Here is an 18,668-nt window from a genome sequence, read left to right as displayed (position 1 = left end):
TTTATTGTTCTGTGAATTAATGAGCACCAATCATCTTTATTTTTCAGTTTAGCATCCTGTTTTTAAATTTGGTCAAGGCTTTGAGGCATATTGTACTAAATATTTACTCAGCAGAAATGGCAAGTTTTAGGATGAGAAAAATCAACCCTAGCAAAGGATAATTGGGAATGAACAACAATTGCTCACAACGCTCAACCCGTGAAACTTTTAAAACCACGTGCAAAATTATACGTAAATAATTTTATTTGAATATTCTGAAATGTTACATACAACTTGCATTTTTCAGTTACTGTACATAGCAGTACATGCTGTTTTTACCAAGTGTTACCCAAAACATCTACAATTCAAATATTCAATTGAAAATATTTGCAATACATCCAGTATCATACAAGCAACAACATCTTCGAAACAGTAAATTCAAGTAGGACACTGGAAAAGAAAAAAAAAGTGGGAAATCTAATAATTTGGTCAGGTTGATATGAAAACCTTGGAAGTTTTGGCTTCTAACACATATTTGTAATTGGTTTATTTTAATTTATGAAAACAGATCACATTATCAATTAACAGACAGTTTAAGTACAAATTAATTTGGCAAACGATGGTTGTATGTACTAAAACCAAACCAGGTAAACCATAAAAGAAAAAGAATCTTGAGAAAATAGACTACATATGCAGCACGGTTCCACTGTTAGTGAATCCTATGTACAGTTACTTTCACATTCCATTTAGCTTACTTGCTGCTCTATATTAAATAATCTACTGACCAACTGCTTTGATCCAGGTATTTATGTCAATAAAAAAAACTTCATTCACAGCAAATTCTTCTCAGCAATGACTTGCTAGAGAGCTTAAAATAACTAATTGGCTTGGTAGGCCACTTCAAAGGGTAGTTAAAAGTCAAACATGTTGACATGGATTAATATATGGGTATATTGAGTACAGATAGCAAGGGCCCCCTGTGGCGCAGTGTTAGCATCCAGTCCTCTGGGCTCGGAGACCTGGACTGAAGTCCCACCTACTCCAGAGGTGGGTCATAACATCTCTGATGAGGCTGATTAGAATATATCTAAAAACAGTAAATTCCCTTCTGTTAAAAAAAACACCAGTGAGTAAGTTGAATTTTAGACACAATCTGACAGCTTCATAGTCATGAACAAAAACCTTCAAAACAAACTGTGGTATGAACTTGAATTCTCTGAATTACCATTTCAGTAATGTCTCCATTATACTAACATTCCTCAAAAAGGTGGCAAAATACAATTAATACCTTCCTGATGTACTGCTCTCAGTATAAATAAGACATAGCTAACAATATAAGCCTTGTACTTATAAGCACACAAATAATTGCTCACCAGTTCCACAAAAGCTAAAAGATGATAATTTTGCTTGGCGCATGATGTCTGGTAAGTGGTTATGAACCACTGAATAATGATTGTGGTGAGTCGTTAAAATTACTGATTTCATTTCATTAAAACCATTACTAGTTCACTTTTGCAATATTTGCAATCAATTAGGTGGTATCAAAGCAAAGATGGGTACTGAGTGCAATAAGCAGACAAATTTACAGCAACACTACAGCTAGCATGGCAGAGTTATAGAACAGAATATATTACGCTAAACATAGTTGTTGTTTGTTCTGTTATATTTCATAGGTTCTGCTTTCATTGGCCAATATACTGTTTTTTTGGGACTAATTGTTTGGGATTTGGGAGCTGCACACAAGGCATATAAAATTGAATATTTTCTGATTACAGTACACTTCTACATATTGAAAGCATCTATGCATTAAACATTGCAACACATACCCAGCAGAAAGCCAACTTTTAACATTAATAGATATCCTTCCAAATAAACACCCAAAAATATTCACAAGCAGTTGAATTCTTAGCTTGAATACAATGTACATTTTTCAGCACTGCCTTCAAAATGTAACCTAACCCTGCTTTTGGATTGCTAGGGTTTTACTGGTTTATAAAAAGACATGGTTAAAATACAAGTGCAAAATCTGTACAAACATAGTCAGTTCAACCATAATATAATACATATTTACTAACCCAGGCAAATAAAGATTAACGTACATTACGGATTTACTATATATAACAAATATTTACACACTATACGTATTATAATACAAGACCCAGCAGAAATACTTGGATAGATTCAAGTCACAAAACATCTGGATTAGGTTTCTAGTCACATTTACAGATGCAATCATTTTGAAAATATCCCTACATTCTATGTAATATTCATTGTGTTAGTCTATCCAGGGATCTAGCTTCTAATTTTCTTCATGTCCTAAGCGCAAGCTAGACCCATTTTTTGGCGGGGGAAGGGTGCGTGAAAGACACACACAGATACACAAACTGCGTGTCTCTCTAGATTAAATCACATTTAAAGTAGCTACTGTAGTGCATTTAGTATTGGCATTTGCATAACTAAGGTACTGAATATTTTAAATAATTCTGCAAAATTTCTACCATTTCCAATAGTAACAGATAATATGACAGGTGACTTTAACAGTATAGAAAGAAATAGCTGAAAAATTGATTTTTGATATGAATCATATTTTATGACATATTTGGCTGCCTCGCTGATATATGTAACTGTGGAATTACAAAAATGGATGAAAACAGTCGAAGATATTTTTCGTATCTCCGGTCATTCTACTTTGATACTGATTAAACTGCAACATGTCAAATTACCAGTAACACCACCAAAAGAAAAACCAGCTCAGAATATACAGTGGCAAAAGGGACCAATTCACAGTTTAATTTTAAATTTAATGTAGGTCAGCATACATCATCTAGCATTAACTCAAAAACATCCTATGTATTGACTGGTTCTATTGTGGGATCTGGGCCAGAAGGCAAGACAGAGAAAAGTGAGCAAGGACAAAACTTTGCCACAGCTTGCACTACTATTATACGTTATGCTTCAGAATTACAGTAAAGGATACTTCCCCTTTCTACACGAATTCCCCCCTCCCAATTCAAACTTCACACAAATACTTTAAAAGTACTTCTCCAGTTTATTCCATAATGCCTCCAATGCCACATGAATTTGATTAATTAATTCCTGGTCTCTGTCAATGCGTTTACACATCCCTTAATCCTCAGTAGAGGATGCATATTTAGTTTACAACTGACCTTAGTCAAATATTTTGTATTGAACAAGTACAAACTGTCAGAAAAACTTTTAATAACCAAGGTCTCCTAGTTGTGTTTGCTCTCCACATACAATAAAAGACACTTGTGCTTGAGAATTTTGGGCACATTCACAAACATGAAAAATTGACCTTGAAGAATATTCTTCCTATCTCATGCTTCCTGTCATTTACAACAATTTGTGTCTACACAGTGCCCTCAACTGAGAAAAAAATATCCCAACCCATTTAGCAGGCATAGATCACGTGAGCCGACTTTCCACAGCAACTTTGCTGCCCTCCCAATTTGGGATCGAGATGATATCTCACACCTCTCTTCTGAAGCTCAAAATTAGGTCCAAATGTACTACCTCATATTTCAAATTCCACGTGGGATAAATGCTGGAAAAAGTAGGGCTGGAAAGGCACACCGTTACATGTATATTCCAGTTTAGTTCTGCACTGCTATTCCAGCAGTGACCTGGGGAGACACAGATATTTGTGACAAAAATCACAATTCCTTTGACAGATCTCAGATCTATTAACAACCAGCAAGTGAACTTGCAGTTTCAATGCCAGCTACATTTTGTTTAGTACAGGGAACAAAAGAAAAAAAAACTTCAAGTTCTCGTGAACATACTTTAAAGCTCAAATTCCTTGATGGTACAGAGATATATTTCTCCCTGTGCTTCGGTTGCCATGCTCAACACAGAGGAAATTAAAATACTCAGGGAACAGTGAAAAAGCTTACATGCTTAATAATATTTTGCCTGCTTAAATTAGCAATCAAGCAGCTGAAGATTAAGTGGGGCAAGATTTTCTTCCACTGTATTTAAATTGCTCAGAGGAAGAAAAGGTCCTTTCAAAGATATACTGAATAAGCAGTAGTAGTTCAATGGGAACCAGCTCAAATATATAAATCTCCCTTGCCCCGATTTCCAACATCAGATAGTTACATCCAGTTCTTGTACTCAACAAATCTACTTGTTTCAGTGCCAGAACTGAAAACACACCAGAACGGGCACAAATTGTTCTTGTACTGTTGCACCAAGATTAATATAACCAGTTTCTGTGACTTAGAACACAAGCATTTAAGAATTTATACAACACAAGTTTTATTGCAGCTAAACAGGCATCTAAAGTGATCAATTAGTGAAGTGTCAATATCTCTACCAGTTCGCTACAAAAATAACTTTTTCCTGTCCAGTTATTAATTCCTTTGTTAAAATAACAGAGCAATGTTTAATTGTACATCTGGCTAGCTGCCTTTATTCACACTACAGGTTAGGACAAGATGAGCTTTTGCCAAATGGAAAAACAAAAGAAAGTGGCCTTAAAAAAGATACTTTTGAAAACTGAACTGCAAGCAGGCAGCAGAGACAATAGTCCTTCCACTTCATGCCCATCTTCCGCTTGAGACAAAGCTTCGGCTGAAAGAAAAGCTGGTGCCAGTGTTTTTGTGTTTTCCCCATGCGCCAAAAGGAACTACAATAACAGTACTGTTATCTTCTGCACCATAGTGCAGTGCCTGCAACAAAGGAGAAGAATATTATTATACTACAAAAGTAAAATGTTGAATCTGACTACTTTGTCAAACTAACTTTAGTATATTATTCTGGCTACTATGACTGCCTCTACACAGTGCCCAATCTCATTTTCTTGTTATGCAGAAGCAAAGTAATCGGGAGAAAGTAAGTCAATCATTCGAGGCAGTTTGTATTTGTTAAGTAATGGCAAATAGGTACCTTAGTTCCATTTAATCTCAGATTTCTGACACATCAATGCCCACAAAACCAAATCTTCACCACGCTGTGTTCAAGTCGTCTTTGAATTTCCACTCTTTTTCCGGTGGAAAGATGACTTAGCTACTCTTATCACTGGCAACTCAGTCAAATTTGTCTTATCTCAGTGTCTTTGCACCTGTGATTTTAACTTCTGCTGGGCCATCTGCATTCAATGTCTGATCTCCCTTACCACCCACACCCCTTTAAAAAAATGTCTCCTAACTTTCACCAACAGTTGATGGGGAAATTAATTCTCCCACCCGAAACCCATCAACAACCTCACTCTTACAATTTTTAATTCTCCATATCTGATCCTCCAACTCCTACTTTTATTTCACCTTGGTAAAACTATACCCCCAACTCAGCTGCAGTCTTCCTAATCTCGAACTTGAAAGGTGAAAACATGATCATGACAGTAAATGCAACTGGTCCATTGTTAAATGTGGCTCAACCAAGACAAGCACTACTACATATCTATCTTCGTCATTCATTCTGGGCACAGGGGGAACCTCAGAATCCTTACTGCTGCAAAAACTTTGTAGCTCACAACCTTAACCAAACCAAATGTTTCCCCAACCAAGACAAAGACCAGCTGTACAGTTGCCTCCATTCTGTTCCCATTTCGTCACTCTCAGCTACACACATAACCAAGTCATGGTGCTTTTTAAACATCAAGCATCAATATAGAGCAGCTGAGTCAAATGCCCTATTTCTCACTTGCAAATTCCACATGTAATATCTTGCACCTGACTAGTTTGGATGAAAACTGGTCTGTCACTTTCCTCCAAAACAAAAGAAAATTACCTAGTGACACTTGAAGATCTTATACTTTTAAAAATCAGCACTCAACTGTTTTATGCTTTGTGTACTCAGGTGCAAAATTTTAAACTAAAGATTTTCAAAAGGGGGACATGTATACATTTTCTGAAAGGTCTAGGCCCAAAACTTCAGCTTTCCTTCTCCTCTGATGCTGCTTGGCCTGCTGTGTTCATCCAGCTCTACACCTTGTTATCTCAGATTCTCCAGCATCTGCAGTTTCTGCTATTTCTGAACCAATCTATTGCACTATTGTCTATCCCTGAAATGCCCTCGAGAAAATGATGGTGAATTTAAAACTAATACATAGCTTCTGAGCTCATTTACAAAAAAAAGGCTTATGGACACAAATACCACATACTGCTCCCCTGAAGTAAACAGAGGTGCTTACATTAGCGCATAATGCATAAGGACAAATACATTTAAGCATAAAAGCAAACAGGTCAATCATTAAAATAATCCTGGCTTTCAAGATAGGCTGTTACATGAATAACTATTCAAGCACAGAGGTAAATGCAAACCAAACAAATGGTACATGATTAAATCAAGCTCCATTTACCTGTTCAACAATAACCTGAGCAGCCTCTATTGGATCATGACATTGACTGATGTGATCACATATCTCTTGGCTATTCATGATAAAGTTAATCCCATCTGTTGTTAGAACTAAGAAAGCATCATCTCCATGTTGCAGCTGCAGAAAAAGAACTTGAAAATTAGTTAATATCACAAGAAAACAAATTACAGAAAGAGAGGCCTTGTTGTACAATTGTACAGGGGAATACAATATAGGAAATATACCCTCTCCACAAAGTTTCTTGAAATTGCCAACCAGATACAGTTTCACAGGCATGAGCAACCCGCTAATATTTTGCTCACATGGTTCTCAGCTTTGACCGACAGAACATTCATTCTCAAATGGATGAAAATGATTAGAAAAACTAATCTTCTTGTCATCCATCATCCATTAAGGAACATTCCTGCTCAAATCAACTGCCTGCTTGGGAAGGACATCAGATCAATTTCCTCTCTTTTGACTAGGAGCATTGAAGCCCTAGCTGAATTTAATTTGATTAGTATAGGTTGGGAATGAAGCTCAGGACCTTTTTTCTGTATGGCTTAGCACAATATGGAATACTGCCTTTGCTAAAAAGTGAACAATCACATTATTTTGAAAATTATTTTTTGTACATTTCAGTATGCAGTCCTAACAAAGTCGTCCAAATTCAATAGCTCCAACCTAATGGAAAGTCGTGTTCTAGTTTAGTTATGTGTAAGACTAGGTATACAATGTGTTAGTCATTGTCATGGAGCAGGGAAACAGATGCTTTGGTCTGATCAGTCCATGCTGACCATGTTTCCAAACCAAATAGTCCTGCCTACTCGCACTTGGCCCACATCCCTCCAAACCTTTCCTCTTCATGAGCTTATCCAAATGTCTTTTAAACATTGTAACTGTACCTGCATCTACCACTTTCTCTAGAACTTCATTCCACACACTAACCACTCTGTGTAAAAAAAGGTGCCCCTATATTCTTTTTAAATCTTTCTTCGCAATGTCGGGATTCTAAGTTTCTATGATTCTCTCACCTTAAAAACATGGCCCTCATTGTGAATTCTCCCACCCTAGGGAAAAGACCCTTGTCATTCACTTTATCAAGTACCCATAATTTTATAAACCTCAATAAAAGCCACCACTCAACATCCTATGACCCAGTGAAAAAAAATCCCAGTCTTTCCAGTCGATTTTTATATCTCAAACCTCTGCTCCCAGCAACATCCTGTTAAAACTCTTCTGAATGCTCTCCAGTTTATCAGTATCCTTCCCATATCAGGGCGACCAGAACTGCACAACAGCACTCCAGAAGAAGCCTCACCATCATCCCATACACCCTCAATATGACATCCCAAAAACAGATTACTTTCATGAAAATTCAGATTGATTTAATATAATCATAGAAGTTTAAAAATACTGTAAATTAAGTACAGCTAAGAAATGTCAATTTTTAACCTTCATTTTGGATAAGAAAAGTGATGGAATCCCAAAAGGGATGTAAAGCATTGTGGTTTGCAACATACAGTCTCACCTTAATCTGTCTGGTCTCTGGCTCAGCGATGACTCCTGCAGACCTTAAAGCTAGATCTCCTATACTACGTGTCATAGCCAATCTCCCATTTACATGTGGTTGCCCCAGACTGTTCCAGGCAACAAACCCACCACATTTTTTAATCCTGTCAAATACAATAAAGCAGAAGGTAACAAATATTGTACTTATCTGTACAATGTAAGAAGTTAAGTGAAACACTATACAGTGCAATAGAACAATGATTTATTGTACTTTGTATTTTGAAATTTTAGATTTGTGACTTATACTTAATCTGCAATCACTAGACTATTTGCATCAAGCCTTCAATAAAGGTTACCTTTCCCTCTCATCTTTCCGTTCTGGAGTGTGGTCTTCAGTGAGTCGCTTATGTTTCCCTTTACGACAAAGAATTGCCCGGCTGTCACCCACACTCGCTACCACAAGCTCTATGCTATCACGTAACAGAGCCACAGTGGCAGTTGTCCCCGAAGCAAGGAAAGAGACTAAAATTATCAGAAAATAGGCTTAGATTACAGTCTTTGAAATCATGCAGTATGTTACAAAACTTTGAAAACATTGACAGTATTTTAAAATAAATATGCTCAAAACTACTGTTAAACATTAAGCATCATACAGTACATTAGATCAGTTAAAAAATATAGCATGCAAGCATTAAAAAAACAATTAAACTAAAAAAGATGGAGATTACACTTTGGTAACAGGGCTCAATGCTTAACATACCTTATAAAAAGCACAAGAATAGCAGAAAATATGTTCTTATTTTAAAATAAAAGGAACTGGATAAGTAAATAAACGATTTATGAACTGTGACAAGTTTGAGAATACTAATAATATTTGATGCAAGTACAGTTTATACTTAGCATTAGACCCTGCTGTAACAATGTAGAAACAATTACTAGAGTCAAAACAACTAGAAAGATAAATTTAATTAAACATTTCATGGTGTTTGTTCTTAAGTATACTATGTAGCAGGCATTTTTAACTGCTGCTTCGAGATCTTAGGAGACACTGACTTGCAAAAAAGCATTTGAAACAATTTTTACAATTTAGATCAGAAAATGTCCAAACTGTGACATTTCCCAAGCTTCAAATGTTTGACTTTTGGACTTCGACTGAAGTAAACCGCTGACCATTAAGAGCCCTGGCAGGGAGAATAATGCAAGCTGTGCACTAGAGGCACAGGAAGCTTTCCCCTAAAGGCAAGTTACTTCAACACTATTTTCACAAGATATATAAAAATGGAGATGGACAAAGAATAATAATCACACTTTTAATAATCACAATTCAACTTCTATTATGAATTCATATGGTTATTTGACCATAATTTATTACCAGTTTAGGGATATTAAGATACTTAAACATGCATTTAAAGATAGATCGGGGAAAAACAAAAGGCTTTTGGCCCATCCACATGTATGAGGCAGACTTGGTTAGGGAACTTAAGGTGAAGGAACCCTTAGGTGGCAGTGACCACAATGATAGAATTCACCCTACAGTTTGAGAGGCAGAAGCTGGAATCAAATGTAACGGTATTACAATTCAGTAAAAGTATCTGCTAAGATACGGGGAGGAGCTGGGCAGAGTTGTTTGGAAGGGGAGGAACAGCAATGACAGGAGTTTCTGGGGGCAATTTGGGACACACAGCAGAGATTATTCCCAAGGAAGAGGAAACATATTAAGAGAAGAATGAGGCAACTACGGCTGACAAAGGAAATCAGGGACATCACAAAAGCAAAAGAAGAAGCATATAATGTGGTGAAAATTAGTTAGAAGCCAGAAAATTAGAAAAGCTTTATAAACCAGCTGAGGCAACTAAAATAATCAACTGGGGGCTGGGAGTGTTGGAGGATAATGATACTAATATAAGAGATTGCAAGAGTATTTTAAGAGAGGGGCAACAGCGGACACTTTCCAGCAGTCCAATGAGGCTGAAGTAGTAGTAATGAGGAACAATGGCAGAGGAACTGAATATGTACTTTGCAGAATTTTCACAGTGGCAAACACAAACAGCATACCAGAACTGGATGTAAGTTTGCTCGCTGAGCTGGAAGGTTCATTTTCAGACGTTTCGTCACCATTTTAGGTAACATCATCAGTGAGCCTCCGGTGAAGTGCTGGTGTTACGTCCCGCTTAGAATAAATAGAAAGCGGGACATAACACCAGCACTTCACCGGAGGCTCACTGGTGATGTTACCTAGAATGGTGACGAAACATCTGAAAATGAACCTTCCAGCTCAGCGAGCAAACTTACATCCAGAACCTCAACTTGAGCTACAAATCTTCTCAAAACTCGCTACCATAGCAGAACTCCAAGAGGGTCACTGGATCGAGGGGAGTGTAGTGTCTATCACTAAGGAGAACGTGCTGAGGAACCTGAAAAAGTCTGACATGAATACATCATCTAGACTATACTGCAGAGTTCAAAAGGAGACAGCCGAGGAGATTGTACAGGCATTGATGGTAATCTTTCAGGAATCACTTGAGTAAGGGAGGACCCGAGAGGACTGGAAAATGGCTATGTAACACCCCCGTTTAAAAGGGGAGAGGGAGGCAGAAGGCAGTAAACCAAAGGCCACTTAGCGTTACTTCGGCCATTGGTAAGATTTTAGTGTCCATTATTAAGAATGAGATTGTACAGCGCTTGGAAATGCTTTGTAAAAAAAGGGTGCCGTCTGCAAGACCTTTTAAAGAGGAGGTCATGCCTGACAAATCCATTAGAATTCTTTGAGGAGGTAACAAGCAAATTAGACAAAGGAGAATCAGTGGACATTATTAATGTGGATTTCTAGAGGGCCGTTCACAAGGTGTTGCACAGGAGGTTGGTAAATAAGGGTCCATGATGTTAGGGGCAAAGTACTGGCATTAATGGAAGACTGGCAGAAGGTAGAGAGCGGGGAGAAAAAGCAGGTTTTTTTCAGGATGGCAGCCAGTGACTAGTGCATTTCTGCAGGGGTCAGTATACAGTCCACAATAGTTTGTGTTGCGTTAACAATCTGGACGAAAAGAACTGACGGCTTTTTTGCTAAATCTAAAGATAGCACCAAGAGAGGTGGAAGGACTGGTAGTGCTGAGCAAGTGGAGAGGCTACAGAAGACTTGAACAGGCTAGCAGAGTGGGCAAAGAAATTGCACTGGAATGCAATGTGGGAAAGTGTGAGGTTATGCACCTTCATTAGGAAGAAGAGGTACAGATTATTTTCTAAACAAGGAAAAGCTTCAGCAATCCAAAGCACAAAGGAACTTACGAGTCCTAGTTCAAGATTTTTGTAAGGTCAATGTGCAAGTTCAGCTGGCAGTTAGGAAGGTAAATGCAATGTCAGCATTCATTTCAAGAGAGCTAGAATGCAACAGCAGAGAGAGGTGTTCCCAAGGCTGTATAAGGCTCTGGTCAGATTGCATTTGGAATACTGTGAGCAGCTTTACGATTGAAACTAAACAGAATACTGTGAGGCCTGAATATTGCAGATGTGGAGATGATGTTTCTACTAGCAGGAGAGACTAGAACCTGCCAGCACATCCTCAGAGTGAAAGGATGACCCTTTAAAACAGAGATGAGGAGGAATCTCTTTAGCAGAGGGTGGTGAGTCTGTGAAACCCATTGCCGTAGAAAGCTGTGGAGACCAAGTCATTAAATATATTAAACTATAAGATAGGTATGTTCTTGATTAGTAAGGGGATCAAGGGTTATGGAAGAATGCAAGAGAAGCGGGTTCAAAAACCTACTGGCTACGATCAAATGGCAGAGCACTTACCCCTGCAGAATTCTACTAGTCACTGGCTGCTATCCTGAAAAAGCCTGCTTTTTATCCCTACTCCACCTTCTGCCATTCTTTTATCGATGCCAGTAGCTTGCCCCTAACACCATGGGCCCCTCATTTACTGGCCTCCTGTGTAACACCTTGTGGAAGGCCCTTAGAAATCCAAATTGATCATGTCCTTGAGAGGCCAAATGGCCTAGTTCTGCTCCTATATTTTATGGTCTTAAATAATGCAAAAAGGATTATTAACATTGCAATCCCATACCAAATGCTTAAACAAACAAAGTTTGCTCATTTCACCAGATGAGCACTTTTGGGCCAAGTGCTAATTGACTTTAAACACCCAGATAAATTTTAACCAAGTTTAGGTATTAAATTTTTGTCTCAATTGATCCTGTTAAAAGTAATCGTGTGTACTTGTATGGGAACATTCCTCAGAAAAACATCATATATCTTCATGATTTTATAGACTCAATCTTCTTCATACCAGTTACTTGGAATTAGATTGTGGCTAACATGACTTTATTCCTCTTAAAACATTCAAATCAAATAAGAGACTTTTCTGAATGAAAACCAAAACAACTGTGGATGCTGTAAACCAAGAACAAAAACAGAAGTTGCTGGCAAAGCTCAGCAGGTCTGGCAGCATCTGTGATTTTTCTACTAACTTTCAAAACTGGTTGCAAAATGAAAACTGAGTTGTGGAAGGTGAAACGACGACTTTAATACAGTGAAGGACGTAAGTGAAAATGAACAAAATTTTAGTTAAAGAAGCTTCTCAAATATAACTTTTCAAATAAAAATCAGAGAGCATGCTCAAAAACACAGATCAATTAGCAGCGAATCATTAAAATGGCAAGGTGGTATGCATGAGGAAGGGACACACATGAGAAAATTAAAAATGAGAAAGTGACTGAAGTATTGTCTTTCAATGACATCTTTTATTTGCTTACTGTTGTAATGCAGGTTTCCCGTAGAAATCATGTTTGATCTAGGTAATTCTATTTGTTTATTTTGTTTCCAATTTGTAATATTCAGTGTCTTCACAAAATCAATACTGTTTATTTGTCTGAAAATGAAAATACCTGCTAATATAGTATACAAAAAAATGTTTTAAAAAACATTCCATAATTATAAAATGCTTTACCTGCATTTAATTGCAAAATTCCTATTGATTCAGTTAGAAAACTAAATGATTTACTAGCTGAAAAGGGTTAAAAAGTAATTCCTGTATCCTTCTAGCTATACATATACAAAACATAAAGAACATAGAACATAGAACAGTACAGCACAGAACAGGCCCTTCAGCCCACAATGTTGTGCCGACCATTGATCCTCATGTATGCATCCTCAAATTTCTGTGACCATATACATGTCCAGCAGTCTCTTAAATGACCCCAATGACCTTGCTTCCACAACTGCTGCTGGCAACGCATTCCATGCTCTCACAACTCTCTGCGTAAAGAACCTGCCTCTGACATCCCCTCTATACTTTCCACCAACCAGCTTAAAACTATGACCCCTCGTGCTAGCCATTTCTGCCCTGGGAAATAGTCTCTGGCTATCAACTCTATCTATGCCTTTCATTATCTTGTATACCTCAATTAGGTCCCCTCTCCTCCTCCTTTTCTCCAATGAAAAGAGACCGAGCTCAGTCAACCTCTCTTCATAAGATAAGCCCTCCAGTCCAGGCAGCATCCTGGTAAACCTCCTCTGAACCCTCTCCAAAGCATCCACATCTTTCCTATAATAGGGTGCCCAGAACTGGACGCAGTATTCCAAGTGCGGTCTAACCAAAGTTTTATAGAGCTGCAACAAGATCTCACGACTCTTAAACTCACTCCCCCTGTTAATGAAAGCCAAAACACCATATGCTTTCTTAACAACCCTGTCCACTTGGGTGGCCATTTTAAGGGATCTATGTATCTGCACACCAAGATCCCTCTGTTCCTCCACGCTGCCAAGAATCCTATCCTTAATCCTGTACTCAGCTTTCAAATTCGACCTTCCAAAATGAATTACCTCGCATTTATCCAGGTTGAACTCCATCTGCCACCTCTCAGCCCATCTCTGCATCCTGTCAATGTCCCGCTGCAGCCTACAACAGCCCTCTACACTGTCAACGACACCTCCGACCTTTGTGTCGTCTGCAAACTTGCTGACCCATCCTTCAATCCCCTCATCCAAGTCATTAATAAAAATTACAAACAGTAGAGGCCCAAGGACAGAGCCCTGTGGAACCCCACTCACCACTGACTTCCAGGCAGAATATTTTCCTTCTATTACCACTCGCTGTCTTCTGTTGGCCAGCCAATTCTGTATCCAAGCAGCTAAGTTCCCCTGTATCCCATTCTTCCTGACCTTCTGAATGAGCCTACCATGGGGAACCTTATCAAATGCCTTACTGAAGTCCATATACACCACATCCACAGCTCGACCCTCATCAACTTTTCTAGTCACATCCTCAAAAAACTCGATAAGGTTTGTAAGGCATGACCTACCCCTCACAAAGCCGTGTTGACTGTATTTGATCAAACCATGCTCTTCCAGATGGTCATAAATCTTATCCCTCAGAATCCTTTCTAACACCTTGCAGACGACAGACGTGAGACTTACTGGTCTATAATTGCCAGGGATTTCCCTATTTCCTTTCTTGAAGAGAGGAATTACATTTGCCTCTCTCCAGTCCTCAGGTACGACTCCAGTGGAGAGCGAGGATGCAAAGATCTTCGCAAGTGGCGAAGCAATTGCATTTCTCGCTTCCCAAAGCAGCCGAGGACAAATCTGGTCCGGGCCTGGCGACTTGTCAATCTTAATGTTTGACAAAATTTTCAGCACATCAGCTTCCTCTATCTCTATCCATTCCAGCATGCACACCTGCTCTTCAAAGGTTTCATTCACTACAAAGTTCGTTTCTTTCGTAAAGACAGAAGCAAAAAACTCATTTAGGGCTTCCCCTACCTCCTCAGGCTCCACACACAAGTTCCCTATGCTATCCCTGATCGGCCCTACTCTTTCTTTGATCATTCTCTTATTCCTCACCTAAGTGTAAAATGCCTTTGTGTTTTCTCGGATTCCTTCTGCCAAGCCTTTCTCGTGCCCCCTCCTGGCTCTCCTCAGACCATTTTTGAGCTCCTTCCTTGCCTGCATGTAATCCTCTCTAGCTGAACTTGACCCTAGCTTCCTCCACCTTATGTAAGCTACCTTCTTCCTTTTCACAAGAAGCTCCACCGCTCTCGTCATCCAAGGTTCCTTTATCTTACCCCTTTTTGCCTGTCTCAGAGGGACATATTTACTCATCACTCCCAACAACTGTTCCTTAAACAGTCTCCACATGTCTATAGTTCCCTTACCATGGAACAACTGCTCCCAGTCCATGCTTCCTAACTCATGTCTAATCGCATCATAGTTTCCTCTTCCCCAATTAAATATCCTCCCATTTTGCCTAATCCTTTCCTTCTCCATAGCTATGTAGAATGTGAGGCAGTTATGGTCACTATCACCAAAATGCTCTCCCACCACAAGATCTGATACCTGCCCCGGCTCGTTTCCGAGCACCAAGTCTAGAATGGCCTCTCCCCTCGTCGGTCTGTCAACGTACTGCGTTAGGAAACCCTCCTGAACACACCTTACAAAAACAGCTCCATTCAAATCTTCTGCTCGAAGGAGGTTCCAATCAATATCAGGAAAGTTAAAGTCACCCATTACAACAACCCTACTGCGTCCACACTTTTCCAAAATCTGTCGACCTATGCTTTCTTCAATCTCCCTGCTGCTATTGGGGGGCCTGTAGTAAACCCCTAACGAGGTGACTACTCCCTTGCTGTTCCTAATTTTCACCCATACTGACTCAGTAGGCAGATCTTCCTCGACAAAGGAAGCTTCTGTAGCTGTGATACCCTCTCTGATTAGTAGTGCTACACCCCCTCCTCTTTTTCCCCCCTCCCTATTCTTTTTAAATGTTCTAAACCCTGGAAGATCCAGCAACCATTCCTGCCCATGAGAAACCCATGTCTCTGTTAAAACAGAATTAAAAAAATCAAAAAATGCATTACATTAACAAGTTTTCCACTCATTAAAATGACTAATATTACTAATTTCTTCAACAGGTCTGAACACTCACTGGAGCAGATTTTATTGCATGCCATCGCTACTAATGGGACAAAGAGGATGTGAGGGACCTTCCAGTAGTCCAGGCTAGGAACCGCTGGACTCCTTCACCTGGGAGTAAAAGGGAGTAGTTCTCCTTCCACTGAAGCCCAACAAAGTGTCCAGGGCCTCCAGTTTGGAGCTGCTGGTGCTGCGCAACAGACCAGGTACAGACTCTGCTATAGATAACACGCACACAGAGGCAAATAGGAAATTTACGCAGGGATGTCCAAACAATATCTGCAACACTGGAAATATAATAACTGGAGCTGCATGTAAATATTTTGGCTTGTATATTTGTAATAAAACAAAATGTGATGTGTATCTGCACAATCCTTTGCCAAATGGCTTCAGACTTCACAAAATAATCTGATTTTCAAATTATTCTTGAACTGTTTTCCAAATCCCCAATAGTTACATTTTAAGGCACAAAAATGTCATTATTCACACATTTTTACAGATTTATCTGCAGCTCTTAAGATATTACCCAGTGTTACAGGGCAACAACAGATCATGGTAGAAATGAGAGGTAATGTTTAAAGAATGTTAAGTGTCTTTGCAGCACTTGAAGTTTTCCAAAATCTGATTTATTTTAAAGACAATGTTTTTCAATAAAAATGTACATTATAGGTAGTGTGGTCTAACAGTTACATTCAAGGATGTCAGAAGATATTTGTACGGTATTAGTACAGATTTTGTCCATTACATTCTTTTTTAAAGGTACAGGCTATACCAGAACACTGAATGGGAAATCCAGCACATTCTTCAGGCATTGCTGTAACATACTACATCATTTACAGGATAATGAATCACTTTCAGTTTAGTGTATGTTTAAAGCTTAGCATAATGAAATGAAGCTGCTTCAAAAGGTGTAAGGGCTCATGTACAAGGTAAGATGGATGATTAAAATCAGGAAACTGAACAGTCATGGTAGATTGCTGAAAACAAATGTCAAAATTAGAATGGAATAAAATGAAAGATGATGCTTCTCGCACCAAATAGGTACTGTGCAGAAGCAGTTTCTAAGATCTTAATTATTCTATACATCATTAAACCCAAATCTATAAACTATATGATTATGAATACAAGTTAATCACAACTTTAGTATAATTCTGCAGTACTTATGTACAAAGTTAATATGAACCGAAGATTTTAATAATGGCATATTGTGACTCGTTTCACTGCAGGAGGAGTATCACACAACCATATGCAAGAGCCAATTATTAGATGCCTACAGTTTTCAGAGGAAAATCTTTGTAAAATATTTGATCCAAATTGTGAAGGAGTGGATCATCCCGTTGCTTTTGTGCTGTAATTTTCTGAAAACATAGCAATGGCAATCTGAATAATTAGTGAATACAGAACTGTACTGTGCCTTCTTAACCAATGAGATTGGAGGGTCAAGAATAAACAGAAACGACAGTGATTGGAGAAGTTCAGTCAAATTAACTACAGAAAAGCATAAAAGCAAAATCTGATTAAGGAAGGGCAAAGAAAAGTGGGAAGAAAAAAAAGTGTTAAATTTGATACTTCTAAAATTCTACAAAGTCAAATCAAGAATAGGAAAGATTTGTTAAAATTTAAGTATTTTAAGCCTTTCTGCAATTAATACACTGATAGAAGATTAGACAATTAGCATTTGTTCTCTTTCTGGATCAGATCATAATTCAGCAACGATTATCATGTTAAAATAAAAAGATATGATAACTCTTCATCACCAAACTCAATTTTCTACAGTAAACTTGTAGACAAGTAGTACACAAGTCCAGCAGGTTCTTAAAGATTAGGGTGTGGGATGGAAGGGGCCAGGGTGGTTTGGCAAGAGTGGGACGCCATTCATGAAAAATAAAAGTGATAATTAGTAATTCCCAGGGATTCACTTCATGCCATTTCTCTTATCAATTGGATTTACTAGCTGATTTGTGCATAAATGGTAGTGTGCATATCACTAATAAGCTGTTACTTAGCCAGCAAGATTCAGCACGTAAAAAAATTTTATTCTAGTACCTAGTTTGGTTGGCAGCCTCATCTTCATTTGATGAATAACAGCATTACATTCAGCACAGATCCTTCAGATCACATCACTGAAATGTACAGTGCAGTCTTTTAATTTGAATAATCAAAATCTGCATTCAACAGACCAGCTAATGTTCAATATCCTTGTGGTCCACAAGATATGCTATGTCAATATACAGCCATAAAAGAGTACTTATCACTGGATAGGAATTAATGGAGTGGATCGTTCTCACCACAAGCAGTAAATTGAAAGGGTAACCCTTCCTATGAACACAAACAGAATGCCAATGAAACTACCATTGATCAAATGAGTGGATGATGCAGTTAGGCGCATCCCGTGGTCCTACAGTTTGCTGACCTTAGTGACTGAGCAAAAGCGTCAAGGACAAGTCATGCTCCAGCTACTCAAGTAACACACCAGTAATGGTATGTTCTTGCGGCTCAACAGATAGTACCCCTTCCTTTTATCCTGAATCTGCAGGTTCAAGTCCCACTCCAGGACAACCATAACGTAAAGACCACAAAAATTAGGCACAGGAGTAGGCTATTCGGTCCCACAAAGTTGCTTCATTGTTCAATTGGATCATGGCTGATCCCACACACCTCTCATCCACTTTCCTGCCCTTTCTACACTACTCTTGATTCTCCCAATGATCATGAATTTACTGACCTCAACCTTGAATATACACAAGGATTCTGCCCCCATTGCTCCATGGCAAGAAGTTCCAAAGACTCAACTCTAGAAGGAATTCTTCCTCATTTCATTCTTAAACTGGTGCCCCTTAATTCTGAGAATATGCATTCTGGTTCTAGCCTCTCCCATGAGAGGAAACATCATCTCAGTATTTACCCTGTCAAGCTCCTTAAGAATCCTATAGGTTTCAATGAGATCACC

The 18,668-nt window shown here is 38.6% G+C and overlaps 1 protein-coding gene across 5 annotated transcripts in view; it reads right to left on the bottom strand.

Moving 5' to 3' along the window:
• Positions 1-225: 225 nt before the first annotated feature.
• ppm1kb (protein phosphatase, Mg2+/Mn2+ dependent 1Kb) overlaps positions 226-18,668 on the bottom strand; it is a 42,104-nt gene continuing 23,661 nt past the window's right edge. For all 5 annotated transcript variants that reach the window (XM_048524149.2, XM_048524067.2, XM_048524308.2 and 2 more), the window contains 4 exons: positions 8,167-8,332; positions 7,830-7,974; positions 6,302-6,436; positions 226-4,670 (listed from right to left, as the gene is read on the bottom strand). In XM_048524149.2, coding sequence (XP_048380106.1) covers positions 4,539-4,670; positions 6,302-6,436; positions 7,830-7,974; positions 8,167-8,332 — 578 coding nt within the window. In that variant the 3' untranslated portion in view covers positions 226-4,538. The remainder of the gene's footprint in view (positions 4,671-6,301; positions 6,437-7,829; positions 7,975-8,166; positions 8,333-18,668) is intronic.

Source organism: Stegostoma tigrinum, chromosome 1, assembly GCF_030684315.1.
Source record: "Stegostoma tigrinum isolate sSteTig4 chromosome 1, sSteTig4.hap1, whole genome shotgun sequence".
Lineage (NCBI taxonomy): Eukaryota > Metazoa > Chordata > Chondrichthyes > Orectolobiformes > Stegostomatidae > Stegostoma > Stegostoma tigrinum.
The sequence above is the reverse complement of the archived record's forward strand: the minus strand, read 5'-3'. Positions and strand labels throughout refer to the sequence as shown.